The 19,237-nt window shown below is 34.1% G+C and overlaps 1 protein-coding gene across 1 annotated transcript; it reads right to left on the bottom strand.

Annotated features, from left to right (window-relative positions):
• Window positions 1–188: 188 nt before the first annotated feature.
• LOC144364895 (uncharacterized) lies at window positions 189–17,814 on the bottom strand. The gene is made up of 10 exons (XM_078015030.1): window positions 17,745–17,814; window positions 12,383–12,464; window positions 10,242–10,340; window positions 9,616–9,647; window positions 9,447–9,519; window positions 7,084–7,157; window positions 5,568–5,661; window positions 2,458–2,486; window positions 2,294–2,372; window positions 189–493 (listed from the first exon to the last, which is right to left on the bottom strand). The coding sequence occupies exons 1-10, from the start codon at window positions 17,775–17,777 to the stop codon at window positions 366–368; spliced, it is 723 nt and encodes a 240-aa protein (XP_077871156.1). The 5' UTR covers window positions 17,778–17,814; the 3' UTR covers window positions 189–365.
• Window positions 17,815–19,237: the final 1,423 nt, after the last annotated feature.

Below are 19,237 nucleotides of genomic sequence, written 5' to 3'. Positions count from 1 at the left end.
CAACTTGTAGCAAATAACTACTGATTTTCACTAGAATTTTGAGCCTTTGACAACATCACCCTTTCACATGAATGCAGTCAGTGACCATTATTACCATTCATAACCCAGGTGGTTATTCGTCAGTCTCAAATTTAATCTCAACTTTTTATTTTTCAAAATGTTTATGCAAGTGGAAGCACAAGCAACATTTAGAATTTTTTTGCCTCCATTACATAGTAAATTTAGCTATAAGTTGACAGGACTACTAATGCTATTTTCAGATTCTAACCAGTTCAGAGTGGTTTTAGATGTAATTAGTAATATATAATGCCTGGATTCCAAAAGACTATTTAAAAGGTATTTTCATTTGGCCTCCTTTACTTTCCTCAAGAAAGAAAAACAAGAAGGAACAGGAAGAAATGCTTTATATGTTGACAAACCTGAGACTGGGTGCATTGAGTGTCATCAGAACTTTTGTGCTCTTCTTCTGAAGTCATGTCAAAATGGGTCTCTGCTGATAAATGAATACATTTACTCACATTCCTTAGAACTGCATTAGAAAGCGTGAACATCAATCCAAATAGAAAAGGATGATTGTAACACCAAAACAACTTAATATTCCCAAATGTGATTTCCAATTAAGTTTAATGTTTGGTAAATAATTACTGGTTTCAACTTTCCACAGTTTTTCTTTTTTCTTTTTCTTTCTTTGTGTATACACCTTGGGAGTGGACCCACAAACTTATGCATTCTTGTCAAATACTCTAACATTTAGTTCTATCCCATGGACACTTTAATTGGCAACTGGAGTCCTCTGAGTGGACTGAATACAGCCATCCTTCAAGGCTTCGACTTCCAAGTAGTTGTGAATAAAGATGTACCCATTTGCACCCAACAAACATTGAGTTCTCAGGGAGTATTTTTTCTTGATCCAAATCCTCAACACACATCTTATAGAGACATACAGGATACAAGGTTCAGTGCAAACCATATTGCCAAGATTTGTCTACTCAAGATCAATGAAATTTGCTCAGAAACAAGCTTGAAAATACACATGGAAAGAAGGGCTGATTCTGGGAAAATGTTAGTATAGAGTAAGCTGCATTCTAAGCTGCACTATTGCATGGAGACCAAAGAGTTGGTGAAGAGCTTCTCAGCAAAGTGAGTGAAAGAGGGATTTTATTCAAATCCCTAAAATTTCTGAACACTGAAAAAGTCCTGAGATTCAGTAAAATGTGTACCATAAACAAAAAAAAGCCTACAACCTGCATGCAGATCTGCCTCAGACAAAGGGGGAGAGAGAAGAGGAAGTTGCATTCTAAGTTGTACCATGATGTGCCCTGCTAAGGAGAAACCTGAGATCAAAAATATTGCCTTAACTGATCTGACCAAAAGGTGCACTATGCACTGGTGCTTAAAAAGCATGCTCTTCTCTCAATGAGTGATGGGAGTGCTGAAGCCATAGCCATCCTCGGAAAGAGTGCAACAGTAATTTCTTTGATTCAGTTCCTCTAAACAACACACACACACACACACACACACACACACACACACACACACACGCATGCGCACATGAGGATCCTGGAAGTGCCTATCAAGGGACCTAGGTTGTGCCTCATGGAAGGTAGAAAAAACTGGTGCAGGCTAGACTATATCCATGTGACTCCAGTGAGAAGGGCAAAGGGGAACCTATGTGTCTGGAAGCTAATGTGACCAGCTGAAGTGTCAGAGAAAATGACCTAAGAAGGAAGAGAAAATGTGCCCCCAGGGATGGTGTTTTTTCTGGCTACTCACCCCTCAAAAAGACAGGTGAGAGGTGAGTAGCCAGAGAGCAGGAGATGGCGAGAGCATGAAATTCTGTAGGCCCACACAGAGAAAAGTATGAAATAGGTCAGGATTTGTCTCAGAATAAAGGGATAGGTGAGGCCTAATGCCAGAGGACAGTTGAGGCAGAAGAAAGGTATAAAGATACAGAATGAGGCTTGGCTTATGTCAGGAAATATTTCTAAGAAATTTCAGAAGGTTGACCTTTCACATTCTAAAGAGATGCTTATGGTGACATTTGCATGGTAGCTAGTTCACTCCAAAGGCTGGAAATAGGGAGAATGTAATAGTATGATATGTAGGGGAAACAACTCAGAATTGAGGGGATATTCCCAGAAACAGAGGAGAGATCATTTTCTATGACTACTGATGACATTGTGAGGAAAATCCTCCCACCTCTTTGGGAAAACCACCTTACATGTGAGAACACTGGTAGCATTTCAAGTGTTTTAACATTGTGTTCCCTGGAGTGTTGTAATGTAAAACTTACCCAATTCGACTGTCTTTTCTTTCACCTTGCCTAATCCTTTCCGTGGAAGCGCCTTTTTTATTGTGATGGGATCGGTGCGCTTAGAAAGAAGATAGTACATAAAGAGTGTATTTTTCATTGACTACAAAGTTAATAATTTAGAATAAATATAGAAATTTCATTACCTTTCTGAAATCAGATGAATCCCTAGAGGCTGAAAAACAAAAGGGGTATATAATCAAGCAAAGTTGAAGAGGACAAAACAACTCATACATTACAGATGCCTCCACATACATCTGAGGTCCATGGTTCAGCTGTGCTAAAAATTATGCTATCTCCTGGGTTTCTGTGCTGGCTGGTTTGGCTGACAACAATCATGTGACTAAAGGAATTTTGTGAATAGGTTTTGTGAAACATGCTGTTCATTTCACAAACCTGAGATTATTTGTCCAAGGACCATAAATAAAACAGACAAGGAAACATATACCAATGCAGAGATACAGATTGATGGAGAATCCAACAATCCTCTAGTGGAGAAGCAAAGAAGGTCCCTAAGAGCATCAATGGCAAAGGTGAAGTCAAAACAAAAACAAGCCATAGAACCTATCTTACTGAAATACTATTGAAAAGATTTAATCTTTATAATTTTAAGTATGTATATTTTTACTGCCTTTGTCCTTTCATTTTTGCTTAGTAAGGCCAAAGCTGTGTTCAGATCCCAGGGAAATGTTAGGTTCATTTCTCAACAAAGATATCTGAAGGAGTCAGTTGATATACATATTTTGACACTGAAAGCTATGACATCTATTATTTGTTTCTTATATTCAGGTGGGATGCTGGTTCCTCTTGTGCATCCTCTATTCCTGTATTCTCTGGTTTAAACAGATTAGATTTTCATGATCCCCTTGTGTGAGAACAGATAGTTTCTACATCTAAGAAATAAGGGTTAATTGGTTTAAACTTTTGAGACATAAAAATTTAAAGGGAAAGTTGAAATGGAAGAGCACAGCTTTATCTGATAACAATAATATATTATTACACACACAAACACACTCATATATGACAAAGATTTTGGGTATTCAAAGAGTAAACTGTATAAAGAGTTCTGTTTGCAAATGAATTTGGTTTGGTGTGACTTTCCAGTGTTTTAAGTGTATTCGAAAAAGGCCAGGCCTATATAATATATAATTATATATATAATTATAATTAGCTTTTGAAGGATGAGGATGTAGCTCAGTAATGAAGTGAATTTCTAGAATGCCCATGATCAAAATTTTATTTTCAGGCAAATAGGAAAGAAATACAGAAAGTAATTATGTAAGGAAAAAAGAGAGGGAGGTAAGGGAGAAGGAAGGAAGGAAGGAAGGAAGGAAGGAAGGAAGGAAGGAAGGAAGGAGAGAGGGAGGGAGGGAAGGAAGGAAGGAAGGAAGGAAGGAAGGAAGAGAAAAAAGAAGAGAAAGAGTAGAGCTGACATTAAAAATCACTAATGATTCTGAAATGTAATTTTGCTCCTCAGAATGACTCAATTTAAACCACAGCAAGCAGTATGTCTGAGAGGTATGGAGAAAAGATGGTCATGGCTGGAATTTTTCCCCAACTTAAAAGCCCCTCATGATTCAAATGATGGACAAGTTACAGTCTCTCACATATTGTGAAAGATAGATATACTGATAGCCCCTGAATTGCAAGCTCTCAGTTTCCCCTTCATTCCCTCCAAGATTACCCAGCTAACTTATTTTGTTTCTTCCACATTTCTCCTTCCCAGGCACTTTTCAAATGCAACATCTTGATCTCTGGTCTTGATTCTTTATATTTTCCATTTTGTCAATGAATTATCCCCACTCTTTCTTTTTCTTTACTTTTTTTTTTTAGTTGAGGATGGACACAATGTCTTCATTTTATTTATTTATCTATCTATCTATCTATCTATCTATCTATCTATCTATCTATCTATCTATCTATCTATTTATTTATATGTGTTGCTGAGGATAAACCCAGTGCCTCAGGCATGCAAGGCAAGCACTCTACCACTGAGCTACAACCCAAGTCCACCACTCTTTCTTAATTCCCAACTTAAGGATTAGACCTAAGAAATATAAATTCTATACTTTGAGTTCTTATCACTTGCCAAGAGACAAGATCAGAATAAAAACTAGATGTATGCAATAACTTTATTATATTTGATGTTCCAGTGGCTCTGCATTTAGTTTTGCTAAAAGGAAATCCTCTCCTGGCCTCTTTACATGGTGGCCGGCAGATAGTTATTATTGGAATCACCTTACATGAAAGAAAACATAGATGTGCAGGCCAGGTTAAGTCAGAGTATACATTTTGAATAGGGATCGCCACAGATGATCTATTAGAGTCTGAGAGTCTGGGTCTGCACTTAGTCTGCTTCTCATTTCCCTGCCTTCAAATGCCTTACAATAATAGAGCCAGTTTTCCACCCAATGATGTTCCCAAACCTGAACGATGAGAAGAAGTCCTTTCTCCTTCATTTACTCACTGTATTCTCTCTGCTTTTCTCAGTGTCTATTCTCCCTTCTCCTTTCCAAATTGTCCAAAGAATATTTTAAAAACCTATGAATTTAGGTGTCAATCCATAACAATTTGCACATTTTTCCACTTCCCATACTTCTGTGTCTGCCATCTGTGCTTCATCCCAGGTAGTGGCAAGAATGTCTATGATATAGGTATTTTTATTTTTTATTTGTTTTAATTACAATATTGTTTTACATAAATTTATGACCAGACACATGGATTTATGAACATTTCACTTAAACAGAAAAAAACCTTCCTTTCTTCATGATCAGTTCTTCACATGTCAATTGCTTTCTAATGACAACTCAGAAATGAGTGGTGAGAAAAAATATTCTCACCTTGAGTCATTTGCACAACTGGAAACTCTCACTTTCCTTCCACATTTTGAACAGGTGGTCTTTTTATTCTGATACATGACTGAAATTTATCAGCCTTCATGGCTTCTTTTTCCTTCATTTACTCGCTGCACTCACTCTCTCTGCCTTTCTCAATGTGTATTCACCCTTATCCTCTCTACTTCACAATTTCCAACTCCCCTATGATCTATGCCTGTCTTGTATAGAAACTAAGAGGGACACTCCCACTATAACCTGCTGCTGGACTTTGGTCTTAAGAGAGACAACTCATTATCTTTCTTACTTTTTCATTATTACCTGTTTACTAGGTTCATTTTTTCAAGTATTAGAATAAATTAGCACTCATGTTAGAAATCAATATTCTGTCCAAAGAACTGTGTAGAGTATGTAGTTCTTACCATGGACATGTCCATCTGCTTTCTCTTTTGGTATATAATGTTTCTCTCCAGATGAGTGAGAAATGCACATGTGTGGACCACCCTCAGAAAATACCTGCAAAATAAAGGACCCCAATGAGCTACATGAAAACTTCACTATCACTCTTTTAGACATCACCCAAATTTTGGTCTTGAAAGCAGCTAACTAAAATGTCGATAAGTACAGTCATATTTTCCACAGGGAAACCTAGAATTTGTACTTAAGATGAAGCTGAACTCTTGTCTTCCAATGGCTCCTGATTTGGTAAAGCAGGATGGATATCATAGAAAAGGTATTCCCTGAAAATTTAATAACATAAATGCATGTATTCTAAGAGTTTAAACAACCATATATCACAACCCCACAAGATGAGAATGCATTAAATACTTAATTAAACATTATTGAGAAATATAATTAATATTATGTTGCATTACATGTTTTAAATAACAGACTTATGAGACTCAGTGTGATAAAGAGATTTGGAATTATGTGATGTTGAGCAGGAATAAGACTTTATTGGACTTGCCTCATTTTGGTCATCAGAGTCTCACAGGATCTAAAGAGCTTATAGTAAGTGTTTCACAGAGAGAAAATTCAGTTTAATAAAATGACAAAGTAGGGTGAAGAAATGTTTCTATGGTACTGTTAGAAAGCAACACACAGGATCTGGGTAGAGTAAACAACATGTTCCTCTGAGAGAGAACTAAAAAGTACACCAATGAAGAAAAATGGCAGCACAAAATTGTACAGCACTTCCTGACTATTTTTCAGAGCTTGAGTCATATTGGCTCCTGTATGCATTCTGGATAAAAAAAGAGCAGCTATGGAAAAAAGAAAACCTGGAGAGGCACCGTAGAGAGCCTCAGACCAAATGAAACCCAGAATTTTGGCTTTTAGAATAGTAAATGAATTCAAGGATTTCACCAGGCATCCATGGGCTGGGTGTGTGAGCTATGCACATTTGAGTGTATGAGAAAAACTGGTCTGAAATTACTGTTTGATTAGGATCTGCATGTATGTGTGTCTTTTCACTCACTCTGCCTGTGATACCCACAGAGCACCTGAGATGGGTGTGATTTTCCATGTTTATAATGTAACAAACTGAGCCACTGGGAAGGACCATCTTTTACCATAAATGTACTCAATGACCATCACCACTATATATGTTCATCAATTAAAATGGTTATTACCAAAACCACTAATTTTAACTTCTTCATCATTTTCAGGGGTTAAAAAAACAGAAACCCAAATAATATTCAGAAAAAAAATCTGCCTGAATCACAAGGATAATATTTATCTATATGTTATCCTGAATTTTAATGCTATTTTCAGATTCATAACCAGTTAAATTCTATTAGGTTTCAATATTAAATTATCATCTTTAGATTTCAAACCACTGTTATGAAAGATAATCAAATTTGTCCATATTGACTTTCTTAAAACAAGGAATACAGTAAGAAATCAGAAGTTTTAAAAAATATATCTGAGTGAACACACCTGTGGCTGCTTATTTTTGGTGTCATCAAGACCTTCCTCCTCTTCTTCAGATGATGAGAACCAAAGTGGTTCAGCTGAAAAATGTATGTAGATTTACGTAAACAACTTAGAACATTTAGAGAGAATGATAGTCTGCCAAAAATAAAAAGTAATAATAAGCTTGAATTTTAGGTGCTATTACCTCTTTAACTGTTTATTGGTGGGGTATACTTGTGTGTACTCAGTGATTTAAACCTAAAACATTGCAACATTGGCAAGAGCTCTGCCAGAGTTGTATATTTGTTTATTTTTGGAAACTGGGTCTCTCTAAAGTGTTTGTTTTGGCCTGAGACTGCCATTCTCTTGTCTCAGTCTCCCAAGAGCTGTGTTTAGAGGTGATCCACTGTACCCAGCAGAGAATTTTTTTTCAGGGAATGTTTTTAGTGGTATAAAACTTCAATAGTCTACCTGAGGAGACACTATGTATCACCAGGTTTAAGAAACCAGAATATCTCAAAGGTATATCCACTCAAGATGAATGAAAATTTGCCAGAATTAAATTTTAAGAACACTAAAGAAATGTGGGGATACACACAATTTGGTATTCTCTTCCCCATAACAGTAACTTTTAAAAACAACTATTCATCAATAGTCATTTCCACAGTGACTTAGACTCTACTGTTATCAATGAACATCTTGCATATGCAATATTTTTCTACATTACTCTAAACAAATGTGTTCTTCTGTAAGACTTAGTCTGTTCAGTCCTGCATGATTATCAATCTCCTTGTCATAAACTGCTTTTTACCCCCTTGAGGTGTCTCAGCATTTCAGCCACTGTTCAACTGGATAGCTACCAGTTGACTTGTAAATTACTCCTTCCCCTGTCTAGCCCTTTGGCTCCTGAACTTGAGAAGACCTCTTTTATATCACCTTAGCATCAACAGTTTATTTGAACCGAGAATTATTATGTTCCCTATGAGAATAGAGTAAAAAGGTGCCAGGAATAATGGCTTTCCTAGAGCTAGGATTCAGCAGAGACTAAAGGAATGAGGTTACCAGTAAGAGGCAGAAAATGGGGAAAGCTTAAAAGGCTGCAGCTAGATACAGAGTGAAGCATTAAATGGGTCAGTATTTGTCTGAAAATATAGGGATTGGTGAGGAGCCATCAAGATGACTGTAAAATTAAGGGAAAGGATAAAGTGTTAGGCTGAACGCATGAAAGATTTCTGGGTAATTTTAAAAGCTGGCCTTTTATCTTCTAGAGAGGTTCATAGTCACATTTGCGTTGTAGCTAGATGGCTCCAAATGCTGACAATAGGATGAGTGTGGAGAGCATATGCATGAGCAGAAATGAATAAGAAGGTGGCAGGAATGCCAAATAGAGGGAAGTAGGCCAGAATGGAAAAAATGTTCCATGAAAAATAGAGGATATATCATTTTCTGGGACCAGTGTAGAATGAAGTTCCATTAAGTAATAAAGGACAAAGCTGGGTCTCTGGAATAAGAGGCTCTGTACTGTTACACAAGGTTTCAAATGGCATGTAGAATAAAACACACCAACTGTTTAAGTTCTTCGGGTTTAGCATGTAATATTTGAATTTCTCATTTTTGTATGTTAAGGGACTCATTTTAGTGCTTGGGGGTCAGTTTCCTGAATCTTGGATTTACCCAGCCTTCCAATGAATAAGAGAAAAAGCTTTGTGGCAGAGCCACTGCTTAGCATGCCAAAGTATCTGTGTTCAGTCCCCACCATTGAAAAGTAAACTAAAACAAAAGCAAACTAAAAAAGAAAGAAAAGCATGAAGAGGGAATATATAAAGTGGTTTGTGTAAGTAGTTTTGAATTTACAACTCTGGGTCAATAAAAATCATAAAAGAGTAATTTCCTAAAAATACTCTATTAGTTTTACAGAAAATGAATAATATAAAGAATACACAATAATACGTATGGTTTAATACAGAGATAATCACAACTGATGAAGGACATAGAATCCACAGCTGCATAAAGTACACTGTAATTGTTCAATAAAGTGGGTATTATATTAGAATTGAAATTAAATTTTGATTGGGTCTTGTTTCACACACTATACTTAATCTCTGGGTTCAGACACATATTTTTATGTTCATCTCCCAAGATTTGGAAATTATTGGCAGCTATGCAATAAGTTTTTATAAAATTTTGGAGGAAAATAGAGCCTCATAATTCACCTAACAGGTATAAGAATTCCGGGAAATTTAATTTTAAAAATGTCTGAGATAAAGATTTTTTTAGAAATCATTTTGTTGTGACTTTAAAGATACAATTTTAAACTTGTATGCCAATATAGACACTGGAATGTGTATGTATGTGTGTATGTATGTATATGTATATATATTTTTTACCTGATTTGCATATCCTTTCTTCTGTTGTCCCCACTGTATTCTTTTGAAGAAAATACCTCCTGTCTAAGATAGGCTGTATGGGTTTGGAAAGTAGATATTAAATATGTGTTGTACATTTTATACTATACACGGTTAATAATTCAAGACAAACATAGAAGTTTATAATTACCTGCACAACAGGATGTGTGAAATTCTGGAATACTGAAAAGCAAAGGGGATACACAATTCACAAAACATGAATATGACAAAATCACCCACACCTTCCTGCTGAATTGACATGGAGTCAAGTTCCAAGGGTTAGCTTTGATAAATAATATTTTAACATTTGGACTTCTGTGTTTGCTGGTTTTTGTTGAGTACAGCAGCATGATTCAAATATATTGAAGAAAAACATCCAATATTAGTTTAATTAAGCATAGAGTTAAGTTTTCAAAAGTGAGATTACATTTCCGATTACCACAAATATAATAGGGAATGCACACATGCCAAGTAAAGGTGCGGATTGATTGAGGGAATGGGGATATCTAATCAGAGGAGCAAAGGAGAAACTTTGGGGCATAAATATATAAAATAAAGAAAATAATTTAACAGCAGGTATGTTTAATGTAGCCTATCACAATCATTTCATTAACTTTATTACAGGTATGTATCCTGTTCCTCCATTTGTCCTACAATATAGTAAGTCCAAAGTTGTGATAACCATCAAGTGGAAAGTATAATTCATTTGCATTGAGGAAAGTTCTGAGAAATGATCAGCTTTGGTATACACTTATTAAAATAATCATTTTTCCATACCCATGGAGGACAGTGGTGTATCTTCTTTTAATATATCCTCTGGTCTGACCCACTGAAAGTTTCTTGATTCATTCATTTGAGAAGACATAGGAACTGTATCTAATAAATAATTTTAATAATCATAAAATATTAATATATGGTAATCCAAAGGGGAAAAGTGAACTGAAATGCAGAAGAATTATCAGACATGAAAAACCTTTTATATTTCAAATTCATTAGCATATATACAAAAAATAACAGCTTTGGTATTCAACAAATTAACCTAAAGAGTCTGCTGTTTACAAAATGAGCCTTGTTTGATATAACTTCTTAGACTTTCAAAGATTTTCATAAAATATCTGTCATATCAGAATACTAGCTATTTAGAGAAAAGGACTTGGCAGAGTAATTGAGTGCATTCCTAGCATGCCTAAAGCCATGGTTTCATTAAAGAAAAAAACTGTCTTTTTAAATGCCCCATATTTCTTAAATGCTATGTTTCTGATCTCAAATACTGATATCAATACATCCCTATACTTGGTGGTTATGCAGCAAAGGAATTAAAGTGTCTGGTTGCCCCAATTCTAACAGTTTCCCCTGCTTAAAACCATCTCTGGACTAGTAATTCTCACTTTTGTTTGAAGGCAAATATAGTGAAACCAGCTGAAATGCATTACCTCAGTCTCTTTATTATTACCTTCAAAATTACCTACCTAATTTGATTCCCTCCTCACTACCCCCTCCCTTTGATTTTCAAAAGCTATCTCTAGACCTCTAGTCTTGATTCTTTTTTGGTTGTTGTTGTTTAGATTATTCCCACTACTTTTTCTTCCCAATGCAGTAACTGTATCTTAAAAATACAATTTCTAGGAGCTGGGTTTTGGCTCAGTCTTAGGGCGCTTGTCTAACACATGTGAAGTACTGGGTTGAATCCTCAGCACTATATAAAATAAATAATATAAAGGTATTGTGTCAATTTACAACTCAAAAAATCTTTAAAAAAATACAATTTGGGGGCTTGGGTTATGGCTCAGCGGTAGAGTGTTTGCCTTGCATGTGCAAGGCTCTGGGTTCGATCCTCAGCACCACATAAAAATAAATAAATAAATAGAGTTATTGTGTACAACTACAAAAAATATTTTAAAAAATACAATTTCTATGTTTCATCCATTTGTTCTTCCCCTTTGCCAACAGATATAATCAAAAACAAAGCAAGATTTATTCTCTAATTTAATATAGTTATGCCATGAACTAAGACACAATGGCTCTTAATTTAGATTTTCTAAAGGGCAATTCATTCAACTGCTCTTGCAAATCAGAATGTAGTCTGAGAATCAAGGAGCATTGGAAGCATCTTTGAATGTATTCAGGAGGTAGAACCAAAGACCTGCTGAGTCAGAACATACATTTTGTACAAGGTCCCCAACATATGATTCAATAAAATTTGAGAGTTCTTAGGCATGCTTAATCTTCTACCAATTCCTCTAAATTAACATGCCTATTTGATGTTTCTTTTTGCTTTGTTATTTTGTTATTGGTACTGGGGATTGAACCCATGGGTGTCTAACTACTGAGCAACATCCACATCCCTTTTTATATTTTATTTAGAGAAAAGGTTTTGCTGAATATCTGAGGGCCTCATTCAGTTACTGAGCTGGCTTTAAAATAAAAATTATTTCTCCGTCTTCAGCCTCCAGAGCCACTGGGAATATAGGCATGCACCATGTGCCTGGCCATTTATTTCACCTATTTAAAATTCTCCCTATTTTGTACTCTAATTTATAGATGTATTAGAAGTCATAATCTTTCCAAGGAATGTTTCATCAGGCCATCATCAATGTGCATCTGCTTATTTTTTCTTTTTCTTTCTTTCTTTTTTCTTTTGGTTGTTGTTGTCTATAGTCTTTTCTCATTCTTCATTTCCGAATTCTTCTCTCCCCTTTCTTATGTCCCAACTTTTCTCTAATTTCAGCAGGTCTGGACTTAATAACTCAGCTCCTCTAGGACCACTCCAACTTACCCTGTGGTTGCAACTTGATAAGATACACTATTTCAACTCCCATACTATTTATTATTTTCATTTCTTCCACTATTAAATCATACTAGTGCTCATGTTTTAAACATGCATTATATCCAATGATTTTATAATGAGTGGTTCTTACCTTCTGTATGTCCATTTATACCATCTTTTTCTCTTTGATGTGCATCACCAAATGAATGGCCAACACTATTCTGAGGAAGAATCTGAGAGAGAGTCGTCTGGTAAAATTAAACAACTAATGAATTATATGAAGATTGCCTAATCAGTATTCTAAGGAGACACCTAATTTTCCAGATTTGAAATAAATTAGATGAAAAACTAGAGAAGTACACATTAAAAATTGAAATATTTTATATCACAGTGTTATATATACTCTGCAAATCAGCCAAATATTATATTCATTTGTCTACTAACTCTATAAAACCAGGATAGAAGGACAATAGAGAACTATCAACACGAGGGCTAGGGTTGTGGAATATATATATATATATATATATATATATATATATATATATATATATATATAATAATGGGTTCATTATAACTTATACAGAAATGCATATAACATATTTAGACAAATCTTACTGCCCAGTACATTTTCTAACCCTTCAGATATCTCTCCACTAATCCACCAAAAGCAGTTGTACGAGGACAGTTTATACTAAGGGCTACCTCCATTTGAAAATCTAAGATATTTCAATTTAAAAACCTCATAATGCATCCCAAGGTCTAAGAAAAACCTCAGTAAATGAATTCTAAAACCAATACAAGAAAAGAATTCATTAAAGTCAGAGCCAAAATTATAAAAGATAATTTTTTTAAAAAAAACATAGTAATAATGGAACAAATAGTTTGTTTTTAAAATGGTAAATAAACTTGATAAACCCTTGGCCAAGGGAACTAAAAGAAAAAAGGAGATACAGATGAATAAAGCTAGAAACAAAAAGTGAAATATTAAAACAGATACCACTGAAATCCAGAAGATCTCTAGAGACTACTAGAGAACTTATTCAATGAATGGGAAAAAATTTAGACTATTTTAAAGAATAAAATCGAAAGATAAATAAATCTAAGTGATATTAATGAAATATGTCATAAAATGTTGAATCAAATAGATAGAGAAAACCGTAGCTCAATAACAAGCAATTAGGTTGAAGCAATAATAAAAAGCCTTATGGATCAGAGGTTCAGAGGTGAATACATGGCTAAATTTTATCAGATATTTAAAGAAGAACTGATATTAATCCCCCATTACATTTAAGAGCAAAGGAAAGATGCTTCCAAAGCAATTTCCTGAGTGGAAAAGTGAAGATTGGACAGAACAAGAAAAAACTAGATATCAATATCCTTGAGGAACATAGTATAAAAATTCTCATAAAAATCTTTGCAAACCACATTCAACAACACATTACAAAATAACATACATATCAGGCATAGTGCTGTAGGTCTATACTCTCAGAAAAGCATCAGGTTGTTTGAGGAACACGGTAATTTCAAAGCCAGCCTGGGAAATTTAGTGAGACCTGTTATCAAAGTGAACAATAAAAGGTGCTGGGGATGTGGTTCCTTCGTACCATGCTCCTGGTATGAGACTCTAGTCACATACAAAAAAAAAAATCCATAAAAGCTGATTTTGATCCAGGATGATTCAATACATGCAAATCAATAAAACTAATACATCACATATAGAATCAAGACAAAATTACATGATCTTTTAAGAAGCAGCAGGAAAAGCCTTTGACAAATTCAATGGCCCTCATGACAAAGCCCTGAGAGATTAGAAATAGGAGAATTTTATTAAAATAAAGACCAAGTATACCAAATCCAAAGCCAATAGTAAAATGAAGAAGAATATTTTCTCTAAAATCAGGAAATACACAAGGATGTTCATTGCTGCCAATCTCACTAATCACAGTACTTAAAATTTTAGAAAAAGTGGGGCTGGGGATGTGGCTCAAGCGGTAGCGCGCTCGTCGGGCGTGCGTGCGGCCCGGGTTCGATCCTCAGCACCACATACCAACAACGATGTTGTGTCCGCCAATAACTAAAAAATAAATATTAAAAAATTCTCTCTCTCTCTCCCTCTATCACTCTCTCTTTAAAAAAAAATTTAGAAAAAGAGAAAGAAATAAAAGGGATTCAAATAGGAAAGTTAAAATGTTAAATTATTTCTATATGCAGATGATTTAGTCCTATTCTTAGAAGAACATAAATAATATATTATGAAAATTCTACTTTGATGAATGAATTCATCAGAGTAACAGGATACAAAATAAACATATAAAAATAAACTGTTTGTCTATATACCATAGCAAACCTAGAGAGAATAAAGCAAGAGTAATAGCTCATTCAAATAACTTTAAAAATAGCTAGGAATAACCCTAAACAAGAAAGTGAATGACCTCTTCAAGAAAAATTACACATTGAAGAAAAAAATAAGAAAACAATAGGAAGTAAAAAGATCTGCTATGTTCATAGAGAAGCAGAATTAATATTGTGAAAATGGGCATAGTACCATAAATGAATTATAAATTCCATGTATTCCCATTCAAATTCAAATGATACTGTTTGCAGAAATGGGGGGAAAATAACTACTTCTAAATTTGTATGGAAGAAAAACAAACAAAAAAATACTAGGACAAAGTGATACTGATCATAAGAGAAACAATGGATAAACCACAATGCCCAATTTCAAAATAAAACAGAGCCATAGTAATAAAAAACATGGTCCTGGTGTAAAGAAAGACCCATAGACCAATGGATAGAAAAGAAGTCAGAGAGCAAACCCAGGGGTACAGTCATGTGATACTAGGCAAAGACACCAAAAACATATTTTGGAGAAAAGACAAACAACATTTTAGAAATAGTGTTGGAAAAATTAGATATCTATATGTAAAAGAAGAAACCTAGATGCCTATTTTCTAACACTGTACAAGAGTTTATTCAGAAAGGACTAAAGACATATGTACCAGACTAGAAGGTTTACAAATACTAAAAGAAAATATATGGAAAACACTTCAGTATGTAGGCAATAACTTCCTGAATAGAGCCCCCTACAGCTCAGAAAATAAGAGCAACAATGGATAAGAGAGGGTGCATCAGAGATCCTCATTGTTATACAAAATTACATACAAGAGGTTGTGAGGGGAATGGGATAATAAACAAGGAGGGAAATGAATTACAGTGGATGGGGTAGAGAGAGAAGATGGGAGGGGAGGGGAGGGGGGATAGTAGAGGATAGGAAAGGTAGCAGAATACAACAGTCACTAATATGGCAGTATGTAACAGTGTGAATGTGTAACTGATGTGATTCTGCAATCTGTATTTGGGGTAAAAATGGGAGTTCATAACCCACTTGATTCTAATGTATGAAATATGATATGTCAAGAGCTTTGTAATGTTGTGAACAACCAATAAAAAAAAGAGAGGGTGCATCAAACTGAAAAATTCCTGCATAGTAAGTGAAACACAAAACAGTAAGAAATGGGAGCCTCCAGAAATGGAGAAAAGCTTTGCCAGCTATTCTTCTGACAGAGGATTAATATCCTAAAAATATTAATGCAAATATCTTCCTACCAGAAAAACAAAAACCTTTTCAATAAATGAGCAAATGCACAGCTAGTTCTCAAAATAAGAGATACAATGGCCAACACTTCAGGGGAAAAAATAAAAACCATAACATCTTTATCAATTGGGAATATGCAAATCAGAACAACATCAAGCTCCCATTTTCCACCATTCAAAAAAGCAATCATCAAGAAGGCAAATAATACTGGGAAGATGAGGAGAAAAATCTCTTACATGTGAATGGCAGGAACATAAATTACTATATCACTATGGAAATTCATATGAAGGCTACTCAAAAACTGAACATAGAACTACTTTATTATTCAAATATACTACTCAGTACTTACCAGAATATATTAAAGTCAGCTTATTTTAGAAATATACATATGCCCATCTTGCCATGACACTATTAATAATAGGCAAGTTATAGAATCAAGCTAGATGCTAGTTAATAAAAGAATGGATAAAGAAAATGTGGTATATATAAACAAGGAAGATTTCTATGCATAGAGAACAACAAAACTAAGTTAATTTTAGGAAAATGAATAAAACAGGGAAGCATAATGTTAAATAATATAAGCCAGACTCAGGAAACAAATATCATATATTTCTCTCACATGGAAAACTAGAGGTGGAAATGTTCAACATAAAAATAGATGAATAATAAATTTTATCCATTAGCTCTTCATAACTGAAATAAAATTAAAGTAATTTCAAAACCAAAAGATATCGTTTACATTTAACCTTATTTTAGCTTCTTCAGGATATTTGCAAATATATTTCCTAACCTGGAATAGATCATAAAAATAGTAGTGTTTTACAATAAACATTAAAGTAAGTAAATACAGAAACATCTAAAATTTGAAATTTCAAAATTTGACATAGAATCTATATATTTTAAGAAACTATAATGGAAAAACAACAATTCTGAAACTAAAGTATTACCATACAATTATTGAGTGTTTCTGCTTCTAGAACTGGTTATTACTTTGCACACACCATTTATTCTTTGATTAGATGAAGAGTAAATTTTTAGAAAATTTCATTACCTCAAATTTCTTTAGAATTTTTATTGGTTCTTTTCAGTTATACGTCAAAATAGAAGTTATATACTAGAATATAATTATAAAAGCAAAGAATATAATTTGTTCTAATTCAGGACCTAGTACTTCCTTCTGTTCTTCTAATCTTTCTGCTATTTACTTAGAGTTTTTTTTTTTAATTACTGTCACTTTTATTGGAAAGACTCAAAGTATGGATATGCAAGCCATTTTAATACAAGTATTAAGATACAGATTCTAGATTTCTGGGTTGCCATAATTCCCAATATTACTTTAGTATAAACATGGAGCCACGGAAAGAAATAGAGAATATAGGTCTCCTCAAATGCTATGATACCAAAATATCAAGGGTCCAAGTAAAAAAAGAAAAGTTATGTGCAATGTATATTATATATTCCAAACTAAAGGCACCAGGGAAATTCCACAATTTTGTAAAAATTAATTTAGGCATGAGTATTGTAAGTCATGTAAGAATGATTTAAAAACCACAGTAATGAAAACTGATACAAAAAATCCTTGAATAAATATTATGTTTCCTCTACAGTTAGAAAGCTGTTTCTAATGCAACTTTTCTTTCACTATGCATTTCACAGCCCATTGTTACTTCCAGCCCCCATGATCCCCAAGTACTTGAGAGAACAGTGATACAAAAACCATTTTTTTTAAAAAAATCAAATAATTAAATAATTTAATCAAATAATTAAATTAAAAAATTAAATAATTCTTTAAAATGGATTCTTAGCAAATATTCATATAAAATATAAGAAAAAATATAGCTAAATTTTCAGCATTAACATCTTAAAACACAAAATTCAGAGCAAGAACATGAGGTTTTTTACAAAAAAATCACTTTACCTTAATAGGAGCTTCATAGCTGTCCTGAACCATTGCAAACAAGGAATCATCTGAGTGTGATTTTTTGATAGATCTTTAAAGCAAAAATGTATAACAAAAATGATGAATAGTTTTATTTTTAAAATAAACTCTGTTTAATTTAAGGTATAACTTATTAAATGGTGTTTCTTGATTGATTACTTAAAATATGACCTCCAATCAAAAAAATAGCTTGTGTTCACCTCTTTCTGACTCTACTGCTGTGAATCTATAAAATATTCAATATAGATATTAAGGCACTCTTAGTTCCAATTCAGAGCAATATCCAGTACATGAGCAGAAACAGATAATAATTTTTTCTTGCAAATTGCCTGACTTGAAGGCTGAATTTAAAAACCCAATTAATGGCTGACTTTTTTTTTTTTTCACTTGAACTGAAACAAACCTCTGGAAACACAAGACAAGATAACAAGAGGCACAGTTCTCTCTCGTGAATATCCGGGAGTCAAATACTAAGCAATATTGTTCTTCAGCATGGAAATCACCAATAATAATACACTATTTATTCCCTCTACCCATAAATAATGCACAGAGTTCTCTGGAACTTTAAAAATTATTGAAAGTTAAAAAGTGAATATATGTTATTTAGAATACCTTTGTCAGAAACATTGAAATAAATTATAAAATTGATTTTTCCTGTACAGGTCTCACTTTATTCAGGTCCTCATAAACTAGCAAGCCCTTTAAAACCTTTACAAGCACTCAGACACCCAGGGGAAAAGACTGCCAGAAAAGCAGAGTCTTGGTATTTGTACCTCTGTTTCCCTAGCAATTATGTAAATACCCTCCTTCCTCTGGGAATCCATTTCCCAGTCACTCATCTGCAAAACTCAGTGGCAGTCTCTAAACTTGAAATCTACATCCCTTGAATATTCAGATTTCTGACACAAGGTTAAACTAAATGGAGTCTCAATCATTGGCCTGTCTGAATACCTTTCCAACTACTCAACTGAAGCTTTATAATAACTTTCCCTGCCAATCACTCCTTTGCCCAGCACTACATGTACATTTTAAGGACATCAGCAATTTGGAAAGAAAGTGAAGGTGAATGAAAACCTGTTTTGTGCCACAGATTCATGTATTCTAACAATTTCCACAGTCTGTTTCACTAGTCTCTAATCCATTCTTGCATCGCAGAGATGAAAACAGGCAAAATACAAGCTATTAAGACTTCCTCTAAATTTTGTATTAATATGCCTTTATAGAGAGCTTTTAATATTCTGTGTCCTTCATTCCTGTTTTGTGCTCATCAAACTAATCATAAACCCTAAGATTTTGGTCTCTTTTTTAAAATGCTTATTCCTACCCAACACAGTGTTGTTACTCTGGGTGAATACTTTTATAGCCCTTTCCTTCACTAGTTAAATTTTGATCCTCTACCACTGTGTTCACTTAAAAATTCTAGTCTTGTCCTCTTTAGTTGGGTTCCTATAGTCAATCTTCAATCTATTATT

This window comes from Ictidomys tridecemlineatus, chromosome 1 (genome assembly GCF_052094955.1).
Source record: "Ictidomys tridecemlineatus isolate mIctTri1 chromosome 1, mIctTri1.hap1, whole genome shotgun sequence".
Classification (NCBI taxonomy): domain Eukaryota; kingdom Metazoa; phylum Chordata; class Mammalia; order Rodentia; family Sciuridae; genus Ictidomys; species Ictidomys tridecemlineatus.
Note: the sequence above shows the minus strand (reverse complement) of the source record. Positions and strands in the feature narration are given on the sequence as shown.